This window comes from Talpa occidentalis, unplaced genomic scaffold (genome assembly GCF_014898055.3).
Source record: "Talpa occidentalis isolate TD23 unplaced genomic scaffold, MPIMG_talOcc4v2.1 talOcc4.17, whole genome shotgun sequence".
Lineage (NCBI taxonomy): Eukaryota > Metazoa > Chordata > Mammalia > Eulipotyphla > Talpidae > Talpa > Talpa occidentalis.
Window position 1 is genome coordinate 50527969 of NW_023601754.1, and position 17050 is coordinate 50545018.

Consider the following 17050-nt stretch of genomic DNA (forward strand, 5'->3'; position numbering starts at 1 on the left):
TGAAGCACTAAATTTGGGGGACTTATAAACTTACTTGGGGGGGGGGGACGAAAAACTGGGGTATAGGCCAGAGGTGTGGGGTGGGGCTGAGAGGACTCACCAGAAGTGGAGTGGGGAGCAGAACAGGTGGATCGAGTGAAATCCACTGCTGAGGGCTGGGGGGGGGGGGCGGGTGGACAGGAGAGGTCGGCTCCCTGGCCGGGGGTGGAACTCAAGGGCTATAAACTTCAATAAAAACCCTATTAAACAACCCCGAACGCTTAAAATGGACAAGAGAGACTAAAGGCTTATCTTATTTTTTTAAACTTTATTTTTATCTCGACGCTATTACAGATAGATAGATAGAACGACTACATCATATTGACAAACCAAAAACCTGTGCACAGAAACAAGATGAGGGAAACATCAAGATGTCAGTCCCAGCCCATGGATGGTGAAACGGGTGGTTCTCTCTCCTACACTTCCGCGACTTCAAACTCTGTAACGAACACGCGCTTTGTTGACGGTGGAAATGTCCGCAGCGAGGGCAGGTCAGGGGCCGTCCGAGACGAGCCCATCGGCTGTGCCCACGGCCGCGTGCGTGTCCCTCCCCATCTGTGCGTCTGCGCGCGTCTCGGACGTGCTGACAGTCACGGGCCTGCTCCCAGACGGCCTCGCCGCAGCCGGGGCTGGGAACACGCGTGACTCCTCGTCTGCTCTGCTCACGCTGCAGCTTGCTACGAGTATATGTTCATTCGCGACGCGAAAATACATGTATAAGGGTGAATACCGAACGCCAGGATCAAGAGATTTGAGACGGAATGCTTAACCCTAGGCCCACATGACGACGCTACGAAGGATGCCCCGCGTTTCCCGCTGCGGACGTTCCGCGCGCGCCGGCGCCGTCACAGCCACACGCTTCTGCGCGACCCCAGGTGGAGGAGCCCGACGAGCCCGCAGCACAGGCCGGGGGCTGGGGATACGCGCGCGTTTTCTCATTTACTGCCACCTCCCAATTTCCCCTCTGGGCGTGTATTACGAATGCGATGGGAACATAGTCAACTCTGTTATCAGAACACGATGATAAGGGACAGCGGGGAAACAAGGGGGAACCACTGAAGCGTACCCCACAAAGGCATGGTGACGCGCTTCCGCGTGCACACGGGACAGGTACGACGGTGAAGCTGTGCACAGAAGCAGGGGCACCAGCGCGCCGAAGAGGACCTCTTCTGTGGACGGTGGGGTGTGGGATTTTTCTCCTCCAGTTTTCTGTATTTTCCACATATCTGATGACCAGGACAGATTATGCTCACGATGGAAACGGGATTATAAACTTTACTCACACGATCATAAAGAACGTTCTCGGAATTTAGGAAAATAATGCTCGACTACAAGCCTACAACAGCAACACAACGGCTTTTGACTAGAAGCACACATTGTTTAAGCGCTATAATTGTATAAATATAATTCTGCGTCCTGCTTCCTCCACTTCCTCTCCATAAATCTATGACTCTCCGTGATCATCACCGCGCGCGGCTGCACCAAGCCCGCAGGGAGGCTCACCGCGCCCTCCCCCGCCGCTGGGCAGCCAGCGTCCGAGTTCTCCACTAGAACGAGGTTGGAAAGGACAGCCTGACCCTTGGCCAGCTGCTTCCTGGAAGGTCCGACCGATGAACCGGGCCTGAAGCCGCGAACCCGGCCCAACGCCGTGAACCCGTTGCCCTGACAGTGGCCACACCGGCCCGGCCCAGGCCCTCCGCCCGCGCCCTCCTCGACTTCCTGGGCGTCCCTTCCAACCTCCGGCCTTTCTGTGCAGCTGGCCCGGACCTACACTGGCCAGCAACAGGCCGCGCCTCCTCCGGGACAGGCCTCCTGCTCCACTCCACCGACCAGCCCGCAGCCGCGCTCTGGCACCCCCAGCTGGGCCCTTGCCCTCCGGTGCGCACGCCGGGGCTCCCTTCTTTGGCTTAACTCATTTCTGCCGCTCGCGGCGGCCCGACGTGGCCCTCCCTGCCAGACGCCCCCCGGGGCCGGAGCGCTGGCTCCAGGAGACAGACCCGCCTGGGCGGGCGCTCACGCTGCCGCGCCACCTGCGCTGGCCGCCTCTCTCCACCTACAGATCTGCTTTTTTAAGGTTTTTTTTAATTTTTAAATTTTTTTTTCCAGCCAACTCAAAGACAAGCAGTGTCTTGTCACGATGCGGGGGGCGCGGGGGGCGACGGGACAGCACGAAGGGCCTCTGGCTGCGAGGCCGGCGGGGACGGCACAGGCCCAGGGGCGCGCTCGGGCGGGGACACACGCAGACGAGACGAGTTAAGGCCGCCGGGAACCTGAGTCCGTGTGAAGCTTGGGTTGACTGTAAAGAATTTTTTTTTTTTTTCTAAATAGGTTTTGTAAACAGAAGCCGTACATGGGGCAGCGGGCGGGCGGGGCGGCGAGGGGGGACAGGAAGCTCCGAGGACACAGCTCTGGGGCGCAGGCCGCGCCCCGGCACTCACCAGGGAGCGGGACGCGCCACTTAAGGCAGGAAGCGCACGCGGGGCCGCCAGCCTGCACCCTCGCGCGCAGCAGGGCCCCGCGGCCGCGGCAGGCACTGCTGTGAGCTTTGCCGGTGGCGACGCTCCGAAGGCAAAGGCGTGAGACTGACGGGGAGGCCTGGGCTCTCGGGAAGTCGCTACTGAGCACACATCGGGGTGGATAAAAAAATAACAAGACCTCCTATTTCTGAGTAAAATCACTGCAAGCGACGAGGCGGCAACCGCGGGGTTGGGTCACAGCAGGCGGGGGGCGCGGCGCAGGCGGCTGGGCACGAGGCCGAGGCCGGCGTGGACGCGAGCTGAGGCGGCGCAGATGCTTCTCACGCCGGCCGGGCCCGTCACACACAAGCATGAGGACGGTGACACACGAAACGCGGCCTCCCGCGGACACGACGTGCACAGACAGGTGCTGATTTGTTGCTCTCTTCCTCCTCCAAAAAGGGGAAAAAAAAATAAGCGCAGACGCCCACGGCGCTGCAGTGCTGGTCTCGCACACGCGGAGCCGCGCCCACGGGGCTGCTATTTACAGCTGGCGGGGGGGCGCAGTCCGGAGCGCCGGACTCCCCAGGACTCCTGGCAGAGGCGCTCGGGCTGCGGGGTGGGGGGGGTAAGGCTGAAACGAGGCGCCTGGGCCTGCGGCGGGTCCAGCCGCGCTGTCCGGCGCCCCGTGGGTGCGCACGAGCCAAGCAAGCTGCTCCGGCGCTGCGGAGCTGGGACGCGGCGGGGCCGCCTGCGTCCTCATCCGGTGTGGGCGTCCTGGTGCCTTGCGAGGTCCAGGCGGTCACAGAAGAGCTGCCCGCAGACGTCACACCTAAAGCGGCCACCGCTGCCGGCCCCATCTCTGTCCCCGGCGCCGGCAGAGGAGCGCGAGCCCTCCCCAGAGACCTTGCGGGGCTCCAACACGACCACCCCCACCTGGGCTGTGAGAGGCGGCCCCCAGGCAGCCTGGGGCGGGGCGGTCTCCCCTGGCTCCCCGCGGCCCTGGCATGGCTCGCCCCCCGGCACCACCTCGGGGTCCCCTGCTTCTTCCGGGTCGTGGAACTCGGCGCCGTCCGGCTCATCCGCGTCCCCCTCGGGCTCCTCGGCGCTCTCCTCCGGGTCTTCGATCCCAGCGCCGTCAGGCTCGTCAGCGTCCCCGGTGTGGGGCTGCTCCGCCTCCCTGTCGGGCTCCGCAGCCTCCCCGTCGGGCCCTCCGGCCTCCCCGTCGGGCTCCGCAGCCTCCACCTCGGGCTGCGCGGCCTGGACACCGGACCCCCGGATCCGCAGCACTTCTCGGGGGACGAGGACGTTGGCTTCGGCCTCCTGAGCCGCGGTGGCCGCTTCCTCCTCGAGGTGCAGCTTCTGGTGCTTGGTGAGGACGGTGTTGTGGATGAAGGACTCCCCGCAGTCCTTGCACTCGTAGAAGGGCAGGCCCCTTCTGGGGGGCTCTGTGAGGAACGAGGTGTGGACAAAGGAGGCCCCGTACTCGTAGGGCTCCCCCCGTTTGTGGGTCTTCGTGTGCTCCCGCAGGGCCGCCCGGCTGAGGAACGCCTCCCCGCACATCTTGCACTCGTGCTGCTTCTCCTCGGTCTGGCTCCTCTGCAGCTCGGTGAGGGCCAGGCCCGGGCCGGCGGCGTCCTCGCTCGGCTGCCCTGCGTCTGGCAAGCTGGCCCCGGGGTGGACCCGCATGTGCTCCATCAGCAGCGAGGCGTGGACGAAGTCCTGGCCGCACACCTGGCACTCCAGGGATGTGCCGGCGCGGGGGGCCCTTCGGGGGGCGCGAGGCCGCCGTGGCTGCAGGATCAGGGGCTGCAGGAAAGGCTCATCCAGCCGCCTGAAGCCGTAGAAGGGGTCCTGCTCGTGGACCTTCTGGTGCTCGAAGAGAAAGGAGCTGTGCAGGAAGGACTCGCCGCAGGCCGGGCACTCGTACAGCTGCTCCCCGGCGTGGTCGCGCTGGTACTCGCTGACGCGGGGCCCGCGGGGCTCAGTGCGCGCAGGCTCGCGGGCCCCCACTGGGTACTCCCTGCTGTGCACCTTCCGGTGGTCCCTCAGGTCCGCCCGGTCGGCGAAGCCCAGGCCGCAGTCCCCGCAGCCGTAGATGGAGTCGCCGTCCTCGTCGTCCTCGCCCTCGCCGTCCTCCCCGCCCTCCTGCCCGGCCCCCGCCTGCTGGCCCGGCTCCCCCCGCGGAGGCTCTTCCCGCGGAGGGCCCGCTCGGCCGGCCCCCTGGACGCCAGGGTTTCCAAACAGCCGCCTCGCGTGGATCTTCTCCCCCGCGTAGACCTTCTGGTGCGCGCGCAGGCCCTCGAGGCTGGCGAAGCGCGCCCCGCACTCCCTGCACTCGCCGGCGGCCGGCTGCGGGGCGGGCTCTGCGGGGCCAGCCCTCAGCTCCGGCTCCAGGGCGTAGCTCGTCTGCGGGAGGGCGGGGGCCACACCGCGAGGGACCGCCAGGCCGCTCCCACCACCCGCAGGCTTCGGGCCGTGGGTCTTGTGGTGCGCGGCGAGCTCAGCCCCGAGCGCGAAGGACGCCCCGCACGCCCGGCACTCGTGGGCCCGCTCCCGGGGCCGAGATGTGCGAGGCGCGCCCGGACGCAGGGGCTGAGCCTCGGGGGCCCCGTGGCCGCCCTGCTCGATGTTCTTCTTCTTGGCGCGAGCCTTCTGGTGCCCGCGGACCTGGGAGTCGGGGGCCGGTGACGCGCGGTCCTTCTCCGACCCCCCAGCCTCTCCCGCGAGGCCCTCCTGGGGCTCGGTGGGGGCCTCACGCGCCACGCCTGCGGACGGACTCTCCCCGCCGAGGGCCTCCTGCCGCTCACCACGCGGGCCTGGGGGACCAGCGGAGGCCCCGGCCTTCTCGCCGTCCTTTTGGACGGGCTCAGCCCCACCACGACTTTGGGGGCACTGCAGAGCAGCCAAGTGGAGGACCACGGGCCTCTCACACGCCTCCCCGCCAGGGCCGCTCTCTCCCGGGCAGCCGCTGGGGGGCGCCATGGCCGCCGTGCTCTGGCCACAGGGCTCATCGAGCACGTCCAGCCGCCTGGGCCCCCCCGCACTGTGGCTTCTCTGCCCGTCAGCCGAGGGCAGGCCGGGGGGCCCGGGCAGCGCACGGGGCTTCCTCTCGGGCGCGCTTCCGTTCACGGGACCCGTCTGCGCCGGGGCGGGGCGGGCGCTGGTGACGAACGCCCTCTCGCCCTCCCCGTCCTCCGGGGCCCGCGCGATGGTGTGGCTCCTCTGGGAGTCGGCGCAGGCCCCACTGGGGGCGCCGGGCAGCTCGTGCCCCCAGCCCCTGCCTTCGTAGAGGGTCTTCCAGGAAGGCGTCTTCGGACGCTCGCCGGGGTCTGGGCTGGGCCGAAAGGCCTCCCCCCCATCTTGACAGTCGTAGAACTTCTCTTTCGAGTGAGTCTTCTGACGCCTTTTCTGGCCGGGGACGAAAGTCTCCTCGTACGGCTGGCCCTGGCCGTCGCTCGGCTTCCCCCGGGCGTGGGCCTGCCGGTGCTCGCGCAGGGACGAGCCATGCGGGAAGGCCTCCCCGCACACCTTGCACGCGTACACTCGGTCTTTGCCGTGCATCTTCTGCAGCTCGCTCAGGGTGGGGCTGGGCCTGAAGGCGTCCCCCCGACCCTCCTCTCTGCCGTCGGGGAGCGGGCCTTTGCCGTGGGCCTTCTGGTGGTCAGCCAGCGCCGAGCTGTGGAGGAAGCTCTCCCGGCACACCTGGCACTCGTAGAACTTGTCCGGCCCGAACACCCTCTGCAGCTCGCCGAAGGGCGGGCCCGGCACGAAGGGCTCCTCGCGCTCCCCATCCTGGCGCTCGGCGGGGGGCTCCCGGACGTGGGCTCTGCGGCGCTCGGCCGGGCCCGTGCTCTCCCCGGAGGCGCACCCCCACCCCTTCCGCTCGCTGCGCGCTGCCGCCCGCCTCTTCTGCGCCTGGCTGACAGCCACGCTGTGGGTGAAGGACTCGCCGTACTCGTCCAGGCTCTCCCTGGTGTGCAGAATCTGGTGCTCCACGAGCCCGGAGACCACGCGGAAGCAGCGGCCACACTCGTCGCACACGTGCGGCAGGGCTGAGGGGTCGGGGGGCTGTGGCCCGGCCGAGGCGGGGGCGCCCAGGCTGCTGGAGCTCGCGGACTTCCTCACCTCACCGCAGGCCGCAGGTCTCTTCCTCGGACAGCCACCCTGGTCGTGGGGGGCACCCTGCCCATCCGCGTCCAAGTGGTAGCGCCGTTTTCTTTCCAGAGCTCTCCTTTTGGAGACCAGGCTCGCGTGGAAAGGAAAGCCCCCCGCAAGAGCATGGCCTCCCAGGCCCCGCGCCCGCGTCAGGGGCTCCCGCGGAGGGGGCGGGAGGCCACTGCGGTCCTGGTCCGGCCACCTGGGGGGGCCTGGCGGCCGCCCGCTACACTCACGCGCCCTGCCCGGCCTGGGACTGCGGGAAACGTCCTTGAGGAACTTTTCCATGATCACCCCGTGTGAGGACTCGTCCTCACAGATCCCCCGCCGGTGGGCCGGCTTTTTGGCGTCAGGCACGGCTTTCAGACCTGGAACGAGACCCCGAGGGTCAACACACCCGGCCGGGCCCTGGGCGGAGCCGCACATGCACTCGGCTGCGCGGAGCTCACCTCGGCTGGTGCTGGGGTGGGCGCTTCTCCACGACCGCGAGGGGTGGCCGTGTGTCAGGTGGGAGTGGCCATCGTTCTCGGCGAGTTGAACCCCTGATCATGGGGACAGCGAGGGTCACACGCCCATCGGGGACAGAGCCTCGCCATCCACACGGGCCGCCATCCCCAGCCACAGAGCCAAGTGGAGCAGCCCCCCAGCCCCCCGTAGCCACCCTCTGTGCCCCGTCGCCCCAGCCATGGCCTCCGTCAGTGCCTCAAGCGGCTCTCCAGACCTCGCTGAGGAGCCACACAAAGACCCCCAAGTTCCCGAGCTCAGGGCCCTCTTCAGGCCCCACTGTCCCACCTCCTCTCCAGCCCACTCGCACCCCTCTGCTCCCACCGGCTCCGCTGCTCCCCACACACAGGAGCACTGCGGTCAGGGGGTACCCCCCCAAGGCTGCGGCAAAACCCAAAACTGCCTCTACAAGCTGAGCTGGGGGACTCCTGCAGAGCCCAAATCTGGGCCTCAGGGTTCTCATCTGAAATGCGCACTTGAGGACCGGCTACTCCAGAGCACTGTGAGCCTCCCTGCACCACTCAATGTCCGCCCAGAGCCGGGGCTCCCCAAAGGCAGGCCCCACCCTACGTTGCTGCTCGACCCTCCAAGTCCAGGCCCTGGGGCAGGGGTGGCTGCGAGCACAGGGCACTCACCCAGTGACAGCAGCTTCCGGTAGTTCTCCATGTTGTCCTGGATCGGATTCTGAGGCTTCCGGTCCCCAGCTAGAGCCACCACATCCTGGTAGGATACAGCGTCTGCATCCTGGAACAGCAAGGCGGGCTCCATGCAGCGGCCCCAGCCAGCAAGCCTCAGCAGGGCCTGGCACATAGCCCTGGTGCAACGCCCCAGGGACCCCAGGAACACATGCCCGCCTAGGGGCGGCCATGGGTCAAAGGGAAAGTCTGGCTCATGAGAGACCAACGCCCGGCAGCGGGAGAGCAAAAGCATGACCCACGCCAGCGGAGCTTCAAAGAGGAGCTTCAGGGTCGGGACAGGCTGGGGGTGCAGGACGGTGCCACAGCCTGAGGCCCACGGGTTGCTGGCAGGGGTGGAGAGCAGTGGCCAGAAGTTTCGGCTGAAATCTACTCAGCCCCAGGGCGGCAGTCAACCAAATCTTTAGAAATTCAAGTAAAAGCGCTAAGTGGCAGAAGTTTAGAAACTCAAGAGTGAGAAAAAGGTTCTGCGACACTCGCCTGTGGTCACGCCAGGCCCAGGCCCGCGGAAAGGACAGGCGCCTCACTTCACAGGGAGGCACCGGGGTAGTCGGCCTCGAGCACTCACAGACCCAGCCGGATCTTGAGCAACCGTGGGGCCCACGTGCCCGGGTAGGGCCGCCCCTACCCCCCACCCCAGAGCCCCCAACGCAGTGGGAGCCCCGACTCTGGAGGGCGGCACCTGCAGGCAGCCAGCGGGCTCTGCGCCCATGGTGGGAACCTGGGGACCCGCCCCGGCCCTTCCTGGAATGTGATGCACACACCTGGGGGGGCGGCCCAGGGCCTCTGAGCCTGTGCTCTCGGCCTGGGGTCGGCGCCGGTGTCTCCAGCTCGGGGGGGGACGGGTCCCGCTGCGGGGGTCCTGCGGACAGAGGAGTAGCAGTTGGGACAGGCTGATCAGCCAGCAGGGTGTGGGGGGGAAGGTCAGCGCCCACAACTTACGGCCTCTGGGGTGCCCGGTGTGCGGCCAGCGGGCCTGCGGCGTCCGGTCTCTGCTTCTGGCCCTGCGATCCCGGCCTCGCTCTCGCTCGCCACCCCAGTCCCGGTCCCGGTCCCGGTCCCCTGAGAGAGTGGGCATAGGCTCAGCACCCACATACCATTGCCACCTGGGGACCCCGCCCAAGGGGACCAGCATGAATCAGGTCAGACGCCCAGCGCGGATACCCCCTCCCTGGGCAACCCAAGCAGGTGCAAGGACACCCCCCAGCCCCACAGAGAGGACCAGGCCCGCGAGAGTGTCCCCCGCAATCTGGGCACATATAGGGCCTGACCCCCGCCCCACAAGCGGCGTCCCAGGACTCCGTGGCCACCAGCTCTCGCGAGCTGAGCAACGGCAGCTCCAGGTGCCCCAGAGCCCCTCCAGGGAGGCGCGCACCCGCCAGGCCACTCACTGTGAGCAGGGTGCGGTGGTGGGGACCCCGCCGCCTTTCGGGTCATGTTGTCTGCACCACGGAGGTCACTGCCACCGCCGTCTGGGGACACAGGACACAGCCTGAGTGTGCGGCCCCCCACCTGAGCGTGCAGGCCCTCCCTGGGAGGACGCTGGGGACCCCGTGTGCTGCGCACCTGCACGGAGAGGCCGAGCCGCGGAAACGCCGGTGCCTGCCGGAGACGGTAAACTGCAGACGGACTGGTGTTCACTTCAAAACAAGAGCAGAGCGAAGCCGCTGCACGGGTTTTGTTGATCTCTGGAAGTAAAGCCGGAAGCACAAGCCTGCCAAGTCCGTCCACGGCCCGGGCCCAGGCCCTTGCCACGGCACCGGCCGCCCCGACACATGACTCCTTGCGGCCACGGGCTGAGTGCTGGCCGCAGGTGCTGTGTCTCTCCCGCTGCCCATCTGGCTCCTCCGGTGAGAGCTCACTTAAGAGACGAGCCACCTCTGCAGCGCTGGTCCACCCCAGGCCCCAGCTGGCCGGGCCCGGCCCCAGCAAGTGCAGCAAGGACTCAGGGCCACTGGTGCGACCCCATAGGGGCATGAGCAGCCAGGGCATGAGCGGCCAGGGCTCATCCTCCTGGCTCATGTCCATCACCCCGGCTGACCTCCACCCACAAGCTTAGCGCTCGCCATGCTGCAGCAAGATTTCCCACCATTGTCCATTCCCGAGGGGATTCCCCCAAAATTTAGAAAGTGAAAAGTATCTAAAATTCCTGCCCCACCAGAAAGGCCCCTTTGTGTTATGTCTGAAGACATCACGAGACTCCCAAGGTGGACACCCCAACCGCTTCCCAGGGTGGTTCAGCTCAAGCCTGAGTGTCTACCAGCTGCAAAGCCTTTCCCAAGGCCACCCCAACGTACCTGCCCCCTCCGCCAAACGCCTCTACTTTCCCCTGCACTATTGTTTTGGCTCCATTCTGGAACCCTCGGGAACGCTTCTGTCCCCTCTGCTTGACGACTCTCCCGGTGAATCTACTGCCTACCATCTTTCAGGGGACAGCCTGAAGCCCCTGGCTTGCTCAGAGTGGCCTTACTGGCCTTTCTCAGATTAAGGGAACCGTCCACAACAAACACTCTCTTTCAAAAGCACAACTCACGCCGTTATTTCTGTAACATCTCTCACTACCCAATAGACTCTGGGCCCCAAGACAACAGGTCTCTCCACTCTGGGGCTCGTTTGATAGCTGAATCGCCCCGGCTCCTAGCTGCCCAGCGAGAGAGGAGGGCTGAAGAAGCAGCTGAGTGTTGGGAAAAGAACAAGGACACAGAAAAGATGGCAAGAGACCAAGGATAACCCTGGCAAGCACCCCACCCGTCAGCAGAGCCCTATGCTCTCGCGGGCGAGGGAACGTGGGGGGCAGCAAATGTCAGGGTGGGGCCCCTGTGCTCACTGCAAGGCCGGTGCCCTGGGAGAGGAGCTGAGCTCACCTGGACCCAGCGCCCAGGGGCTGCCCCAGCGGTCGTCCAAGGCTCACGGTCAGGATGGCAGAGCTGGGGAAGGAAACAGACCGTGAGGCAGCAAACCCCCCGCAGGAGCGGCACCCCGGTACCCTGCCGACCGTCCCGGCCCGCCAGAGGCCCAGCCCAGGCCGGCGCGGCAGTACCCACACTCGCCGCCAGTCGGTGTCGGAGTCCCACGGCCTTTTGACGAGCCCCGCAACGGTGCGGACGCGGGTCTGCGGACTCAGTTACTCGAGAACCCGAGTTCCCACACGCCGGTGACGGCCTGGCCACGCCTGGAGGGCCACGGCCCGCGGTCACGGCCGCGGCGCCACCCGAGCCCGGTTCCGCCCGCCTGAGGCGACCACACGGGGGCGCTCACCGCCGCGAACAGCAGGACGTGCCGCCGCCTCGGGCGCAGGCCCCGGGGTGACCCGTCCCTCCTGAGCGGCTCCCGCGCAGGGCGGCAGGGCCCGGACGCGGGGACGACGGGCTAGGGCGAGCCGCGGGCGCCTCACGCCTCAGCAGCGCTTCACACCGCAGCCCGCCCCCACGAGGACGCCCGGGCCGCCGGGCGGCTGGACACCAAGGCTGGGCGACGGCCCCCCGGCGAGGAGACATGGCGCCCGCCGCCACGTCACGCAACGGCCCAAGATGGCGTCGCTGCGACACCACCCCCCCCCCCCCCCGCCGTCTCCCGGCAACGCGGCCCCAGCCCGCCCCACAGCGGCCAGGACGCCTGCGCAGGACAGCTCAGTCCCCTGGACCGCGGGGTGGGCGGGGCGCTGCAGCGCCACCAAGGCATAGCGCGCCTGCGCAGCAGGCCTCAGCCGCCCCCTAGTGGCCGACAAACGCAAGCCAGAGTGGGCAGGGCTCGGAAGGCCCCGCCCCCGCCCCGCCCCGCCCCCTCAGCTATAGGGCCCTCAAGACAGCGCCTGCGCAGTGGGCTTCGCTGCAGCCAGAGGAACGTGGGCAGGGTTACGAGTCCCCGCCCCGGCAGTCACTCAAGATGTGACTCCAAACAGCGCCTGCGCAGTCAGGCTAGTGGTCATCTGGAGGCCCCGCCCACCCTCCACCAGGCCCCGCCCCACACAACTGCGCGGGGGGGGGGCCCCCGCCCAGACGGCACATGCGCACTCAGCCCCAGCTGCGCCCCGCGGCCAAGAGCAGCGCTAGGGTAGGCCGGGTCCGAGAAGGCCGCGTTCGCCCCGGCACACCGCTGCGGCCCCGCCAGGGTCTGGGCAGGACCTGGCCCCGCCCAAGTCCCGCCCCTAACTCTAGGCCCCGCCCCCGGCGATGCCGGCCCCGCCCCGCCGCAAGCCCCGCCGCTGCGGCAGCGCGGCCCGCCCCCGGCCCGGCCCCGCCCCCCGCCACTGCGGCAAAGCCGGCCCCGCCCCCCGCCGCCAGGGCAGCCCGCGCCGAGGGCCCCGCGCTGCGCCCCGACACGGCCGCGGAGGGGCCCCCGCACCCCCGTGGCGCTGCCACCCGGCCGGGCCCCTCGGAGGCGGCGCGACCCCGGTCCTCAGCACCCCGCCCGCCCGGCCTGTGCGTGGCTGCGGCCACCGCGCCCACCCGTCCCCCACCTCCCGCGCAAGATGGCGCGGGGCGCCCCCAGCGCGCTGCCACCTCGACGGGCCGGCCCCCGCCTTCCCCGGCCCGCCGCGCCGGAGGGTGCAGCTGCGGCAGCGCGGCCGCGCCGGCACGAAGCACCCGCCGCGGTCGCAGCCCGGGGCTCGGGACGGCCCCAGGCCCCCGCGCCACGGGCCGGGGTCCGCGACAGCCCCGAGCCCCGGCAGCCCCTCAAGGATCCTGGACACCCCGCCAGGGCCCGGCAGCCCCTCCGGGACCCCGGCCGCCCCTCCAGGCTCCGGCCGCCCCTCCGGGACCCCGGCCGCCCCTCCGGGACCCCGGCTGCCCCTCCAGGCTCCGGCCGCCCCTCCGGGACCCCGGCCACCCCTTCGGGACCCCGACTGCCCCTCCGGGACCCCGGCCGCCCCTCCGGGACCCCGGCCGCCCCTCCGAGCTCTGGCCGCCCCTCCGGGACCCCGGCCGCCCCTCCAAGACCCGGCCGCCCCTCCAAGACCCCGGCCGCCCCTCCGGGGACGCCAGCCGCCCCTCCAGGCTCCGGCCGCCCCTCCGCGACCCCGGCCGCCCCGCCGGGCTCCGGCCGCCTGGCCGGGCCAGCGCGGGCCGCCGCGGCAGGGCTCACCTCGACGCCGGCCCGCCTGGCCGCTCCTCCCGCTCCTCCCGCGGCGCCCGCCCGGCGTCTGCGCGGCCAGCCAGCCGCCTGGCCTGGTCTCCGCAGAGGCGGGGCCCGCGCCCACCAACCCGGGCCGCCCGCCCGCCGCGCCCGCCAATCGGGCGGCCGTTGCCGGGGCGACGGCTTGGCGCGGGCCGAGGCTGACGTCAACCGAGCCCCGCGAGGGGCCCCGAGGAGGGTCCGGAAAGGCGGGTGGGGTGGGTGCGACCCCGGGCAGAAAACGGGGCTGACGCAGAGCGCGTCCCACCAGCCCCCCAACACAAGGCCGCCCGGGGGCGCGGGCCGGGGCCGAGCGCTGTCGAGGCCCAAAACCCGCGGGTGACCGGGCACGCGGGCCGCCGCACGGCACCGGCCGCGCCCGCCCTCGACGGCGGAGGCGCTCGCGGGGCCCACGCCAGGGGAGGCCGCGGGCGGCAGCGCAGGGCGGCAGGCTGGGCCCGGACAGGCCTGAGCAGGAGGGACGGGGTCGGAGGCCCAGCGGCGGGCGCCGGGGCGCAAGCGGGCGCGTGGGCACGGGCGACGCCGCGAGGACGGCGCGTCTCTCCAGGGAGGGGCACAGGGAGCGGCCAGCGGGGCAGGGGCAGGGCAGCGAGAGGCTGTCCGGCTCCAAACCAGGCTGCCCGATCGCCTTGCCCGAAACTCGCGTTTCTTTTTTAGCGTAAAATCGTTGAATTATCGAGACCCCCCCCCACCTCAGCGCACGCCTGAGGAGCAGGCCAGGCCAGTCGGGGCGCACAGACGTCCCGGGCTTTTATGAAAAGAGGGCGCGGGCCCCGAGAGGAGTCCGGGTCTGGGGGCCCGAGGGGCGGCGCGCGCCCCGACGAGAACGGGAACGTCGTAGGACTCGGCTCGTTCCGGAAAGAATGTCGTGCGCTGAGCGCAGAGGACGTGACGCCCCAAACGCAACGCTGACGTCATAAAGGGGGTGAACGTGCGGCTCATGGTGGGGTTCCGGGTCCACGAATCTGCACCGTCTCCTCCCCCTCGGCGCGCAAGCACCAAATGCGGATGGAAACGTGGCGCGGTCACCTTTGGGACAACGGCCGCCACGGAGTCTAGGGGAGCCACGGGGAGCAAGCGGCCCGGGCTGCGCTCCAGGCCCCCCGCTGCGCACCGTGGACGCCCCGCCGCGGAGGGGCTGGCCAGGGACTCCCGGCAACGCCCTGACGCCCCCGGCCCGCCCTTGGCGCCCCGTCCGGACCCGCCACGTGGCGCGCGCAGTCCTCACCACCAGCACCCCCTTCGCCCCCCCCCCCCCCCCCCCGTTTCCACACCAGCCTCCCCTCGGGTCTCCTCACTGCGGCCAGGGCGACCTTTCCGGTCCGCAAATAAGACGCCGCGATCCGCTGCAAGCGCCAACCGTGCCGGCGCCCGCAGAACAGGCCCAGCCGTCACCACTCACGGGCTCAAGGCACAGCCGCATCTCCGGGGGAGAGCCCCGGTACCCCGCGGGACTCACAACCCGCCCTCTGTGCTCTAAGAAGACCCCTGGCCCGCACCTCTGGCCTGCACCCCAGTTCTTAAATGCATAAATAAATAAACCTTTAAAAGAAGAAAGAAAGAAATCCCTCCAGGCACCAAGTCCCGGGCGCCCCTCGGGTACTGGGTGCTGACCCTAGCGGATGCCCTGGCAGGGACCTAAGCCTCCTCCTGCCCGCTGTCCCATCGCCCTCTCTTCATCACCACACATGAATCACTGCGTTGCTCTCTGAAAGGAGACGGCCCAGCTGTCCCCCGTGCTCCCGGCTGCTGTCAGCCACCTGCCTTCAAGCGGCGTTCACATGAGCTTGTCAGGTTTGATGCAACATCCCACTGCAATTCTGACTGCTGTTTTGTTGTTTTTTCAAGATTTTTATTTATTAATGCATACAAGAGCTGGGGTGCAGGCCAGAGGTGTGGTGGGTGAGAGGACTCACCAGAGACAGAGCGGGGAGCAGAACAGGCAGACTGACGAAATACACTGCTGAGGGGAGCAGCGGGGAGACAGGAGAGGTCTGCTGCGCCTTGTGGGTAGCTCCCTGGACAGGGATCGAACTCAGGCCTCAGTGGCTGCGACAGCTTCATAGTGCTGCGCTTAACCCCCGCGCCCCCAGGGAGGCCCCCGACTGCTGTTTTGGTGGAGCCACAGCACCGTACACTCCATGTACACACCATGACTGGGGCTGTGGCACTGCCTGTGTGTCCCGTGGCTCCCGACTCTACGGGTTTTCCTATAAAGATCTGCTTTGACTTTGCTTCTCTAATTGGTTACTCTGGTTCCAGCAGCGGAGCAGCTTCTGGAGGGGAAGCTGCAGACCCACCGCGGAGCCGCCAAGCTGGGCGCCAGGTCTCGGCTCCACACTGACACACGCCCTGGCACCTTCCGTCCAGGGCTGTGCGGGCCTCGCGAAATAATATGGGCTGCATTTTCGTTGCTTATACTGGTTTATAAAATATAGACTACTTATTGCAAGTTTGCTATGACTCATTGTGAAGCGATGCAAATCTCATGCTTTTTGGCAGGAACAGTTTGGACTTAGTTTTGGGCTTATAGTGCGGCTTCGGTCATTTCTATTTTCCAAGAAAACTGTCCGTTTTGCTTAAATTTATCAGCACTTGATTTTTGATCTCTCCTCTGTTGGTAATTACATTCCATTTCTTTTACTAACATCATTAGATCTACTGGGCTTTTTTTTTTCCTATCAGTTCTGCTAAAGATTTGATCATTTTGTATCTTCTAATGTGACTTTTGTTTTTTTCATCCTATTTTTTTCTTCTCCGTTTAAGCAGTTTGTCTTTATTATCTCCTTTCCGCTCTTTATTTGGGTTTTTGTTGTCCTAGTGTCTATTTAACTCACTTCGTTTTAATTTGTCTTAATCTTTAACAGATCCTGTTAATATACAGTCCCCTCCGGGTACCACTTAAATTGGATCCCTCTTACTCCACTGCTGTTCAGGGTTGCATTTCCTTGCTTCTCTAAGCAAGGAAATTCTCAGTGGCATTAAGGAATGCACCGCATTTGCAAGTTCTCTGATGATCGTTTCAGGATAGATTTCTAATTGAACCGCACAGTGGCCAAATTACATGACTTTTGCTTGATAGTTGTTAAATTTCCTTTGTGGGGCCTCCCTCATGGTGCAAAGGGTTAGGACGCAGCCCAGGAAGGTGTCTGCAGCCTCTGCAGCAACAGTTCGATTCCTGGCCAGCCGAGGAGCAACCCACATGGCGCAGCAGACCTCACCTGTCTTGCCCGCTGCTCCCCTCAGCAGTGGATTTCAGTCAGTCTGCCTGTTCTGCTCCCCACTCTGTCTCTGGTGACTCCTGTCACCCCCCACGCCTCTGGCCTGTACCCCAGCTCTTGTGTGCATAAATAAATCTTTAAAAAAAAATTTCCTTGTGATCTCAGGATGTATCAATTTTAACTGTTCCATGTGTTAGAAAGGAATGAATCTTCTCTTACTGTATTTACACTTTCAGTAATTGTAGTAATAGTTTGTCTGCTTGATGATTATCCACATATTCCCCTCAGACTGGCTCACCAGCCAGCAGTGTCCCGTTCTGGGCTGGCATAACAGCAGATGCTTATTCATTCACTAAAGAGGCACCGAGTATCAACTCCACCTCCACACAGTGACCAATGAAGGAAATGCTCTTTCGCCTTCATGGGGCCCACAGTCCACGGACGAAGGCAAGTAACCAAATAACCATACCAGCAGCGAGTGCAGACGGCGACGCTTACAGCCACGGGCGCCGCACCCCTCCGGCATGCACCTCGCTGTGGCCAGCACTCACATCCCACCCAGGTCTGCTGAAAACTGCATGACCTGCAGACTTACTCACGGGAAGGACGTGCCTAAGAGAGTTCGGCGAGGTGATCTGGCAGCTCGTCAGGACAGGAGAGAAGATGCGTCTCATCCGAGCAGTTTTGCTAAAGACGCACCACAACATATATCTAAAGGAAACAAGAAAACACAATCACTGAGATCAAAAGAAGACAGGCCTCACAGAGCAGAGAGACAAGCGCAGCTACTGCCTCTATAGCTTCGGATGACCAGAGGTTCAAGAAGAAGGGCTGAGTAAGG

At 66.4% G+C, this 17050-nt stretch overlaps 2 protein-coding genes across 6 annotated transcripts; one reads left to right on the forward strand and one right to left on the reverse strand.

Moving 5' to 3' along the window:
- Nucleotides 1-266: 266 nt before the first annotated feature.
- On the reverse strand, nt 267-16920 carry PEG3 (paternally expressed 3). Of its 5 annotated transcripts, none has more exons than XM_054697392.1 (9): nt 16809-16920; nt 10717-10779; nt 9419-9540; nt 9244-9324; nt 8795-8914; nt 8617-8714; nt 7793-7901; nt 7103-7195; nt 267-7021 (listed from the first exon to the last, which is right to left on the reverse strand). In XM_054697392.1, the coding sequence occupies exons 4-9, from the start codon at nt 9287-9289 to the stop codon at nt 3255-3257; spliced, it is 4233 nt and encodes a 1410-aa protein (XP_054553367.1). In that variant the 5' UTR covers nt 9290-9324; nt 9419-9540; nt 10717-10779; nt 16809-16920; the 3' UTR covers nt 267-3254. The 5 variants fall into 5 exon arrangements, with proteins under 5 accessions (XP_054553367.1, XP_054553366.1, XP_037373125.1 ...); XM_054697391.1 differs by having other exon boundaries at nt 16805-16920; XM_037517228.2 differs by lacking the exon at nt 16809-16920 and adding an exon at nt 12938-12985.
- On the forward strand, nt 12324-13310 carry LOC119248757 (translation initiation factor IF-2-like). The gene has a single exon (XM_037515631.1). The coding sequence runs from the start codon at nt 12324-12326 to the stop codon at nt 13308-13310; it is 987 nt and encodes a 328-aa protein (XP_037371528.1).
- Nucleotides 16921-17050: the final 130 nt, after the last annotated feature.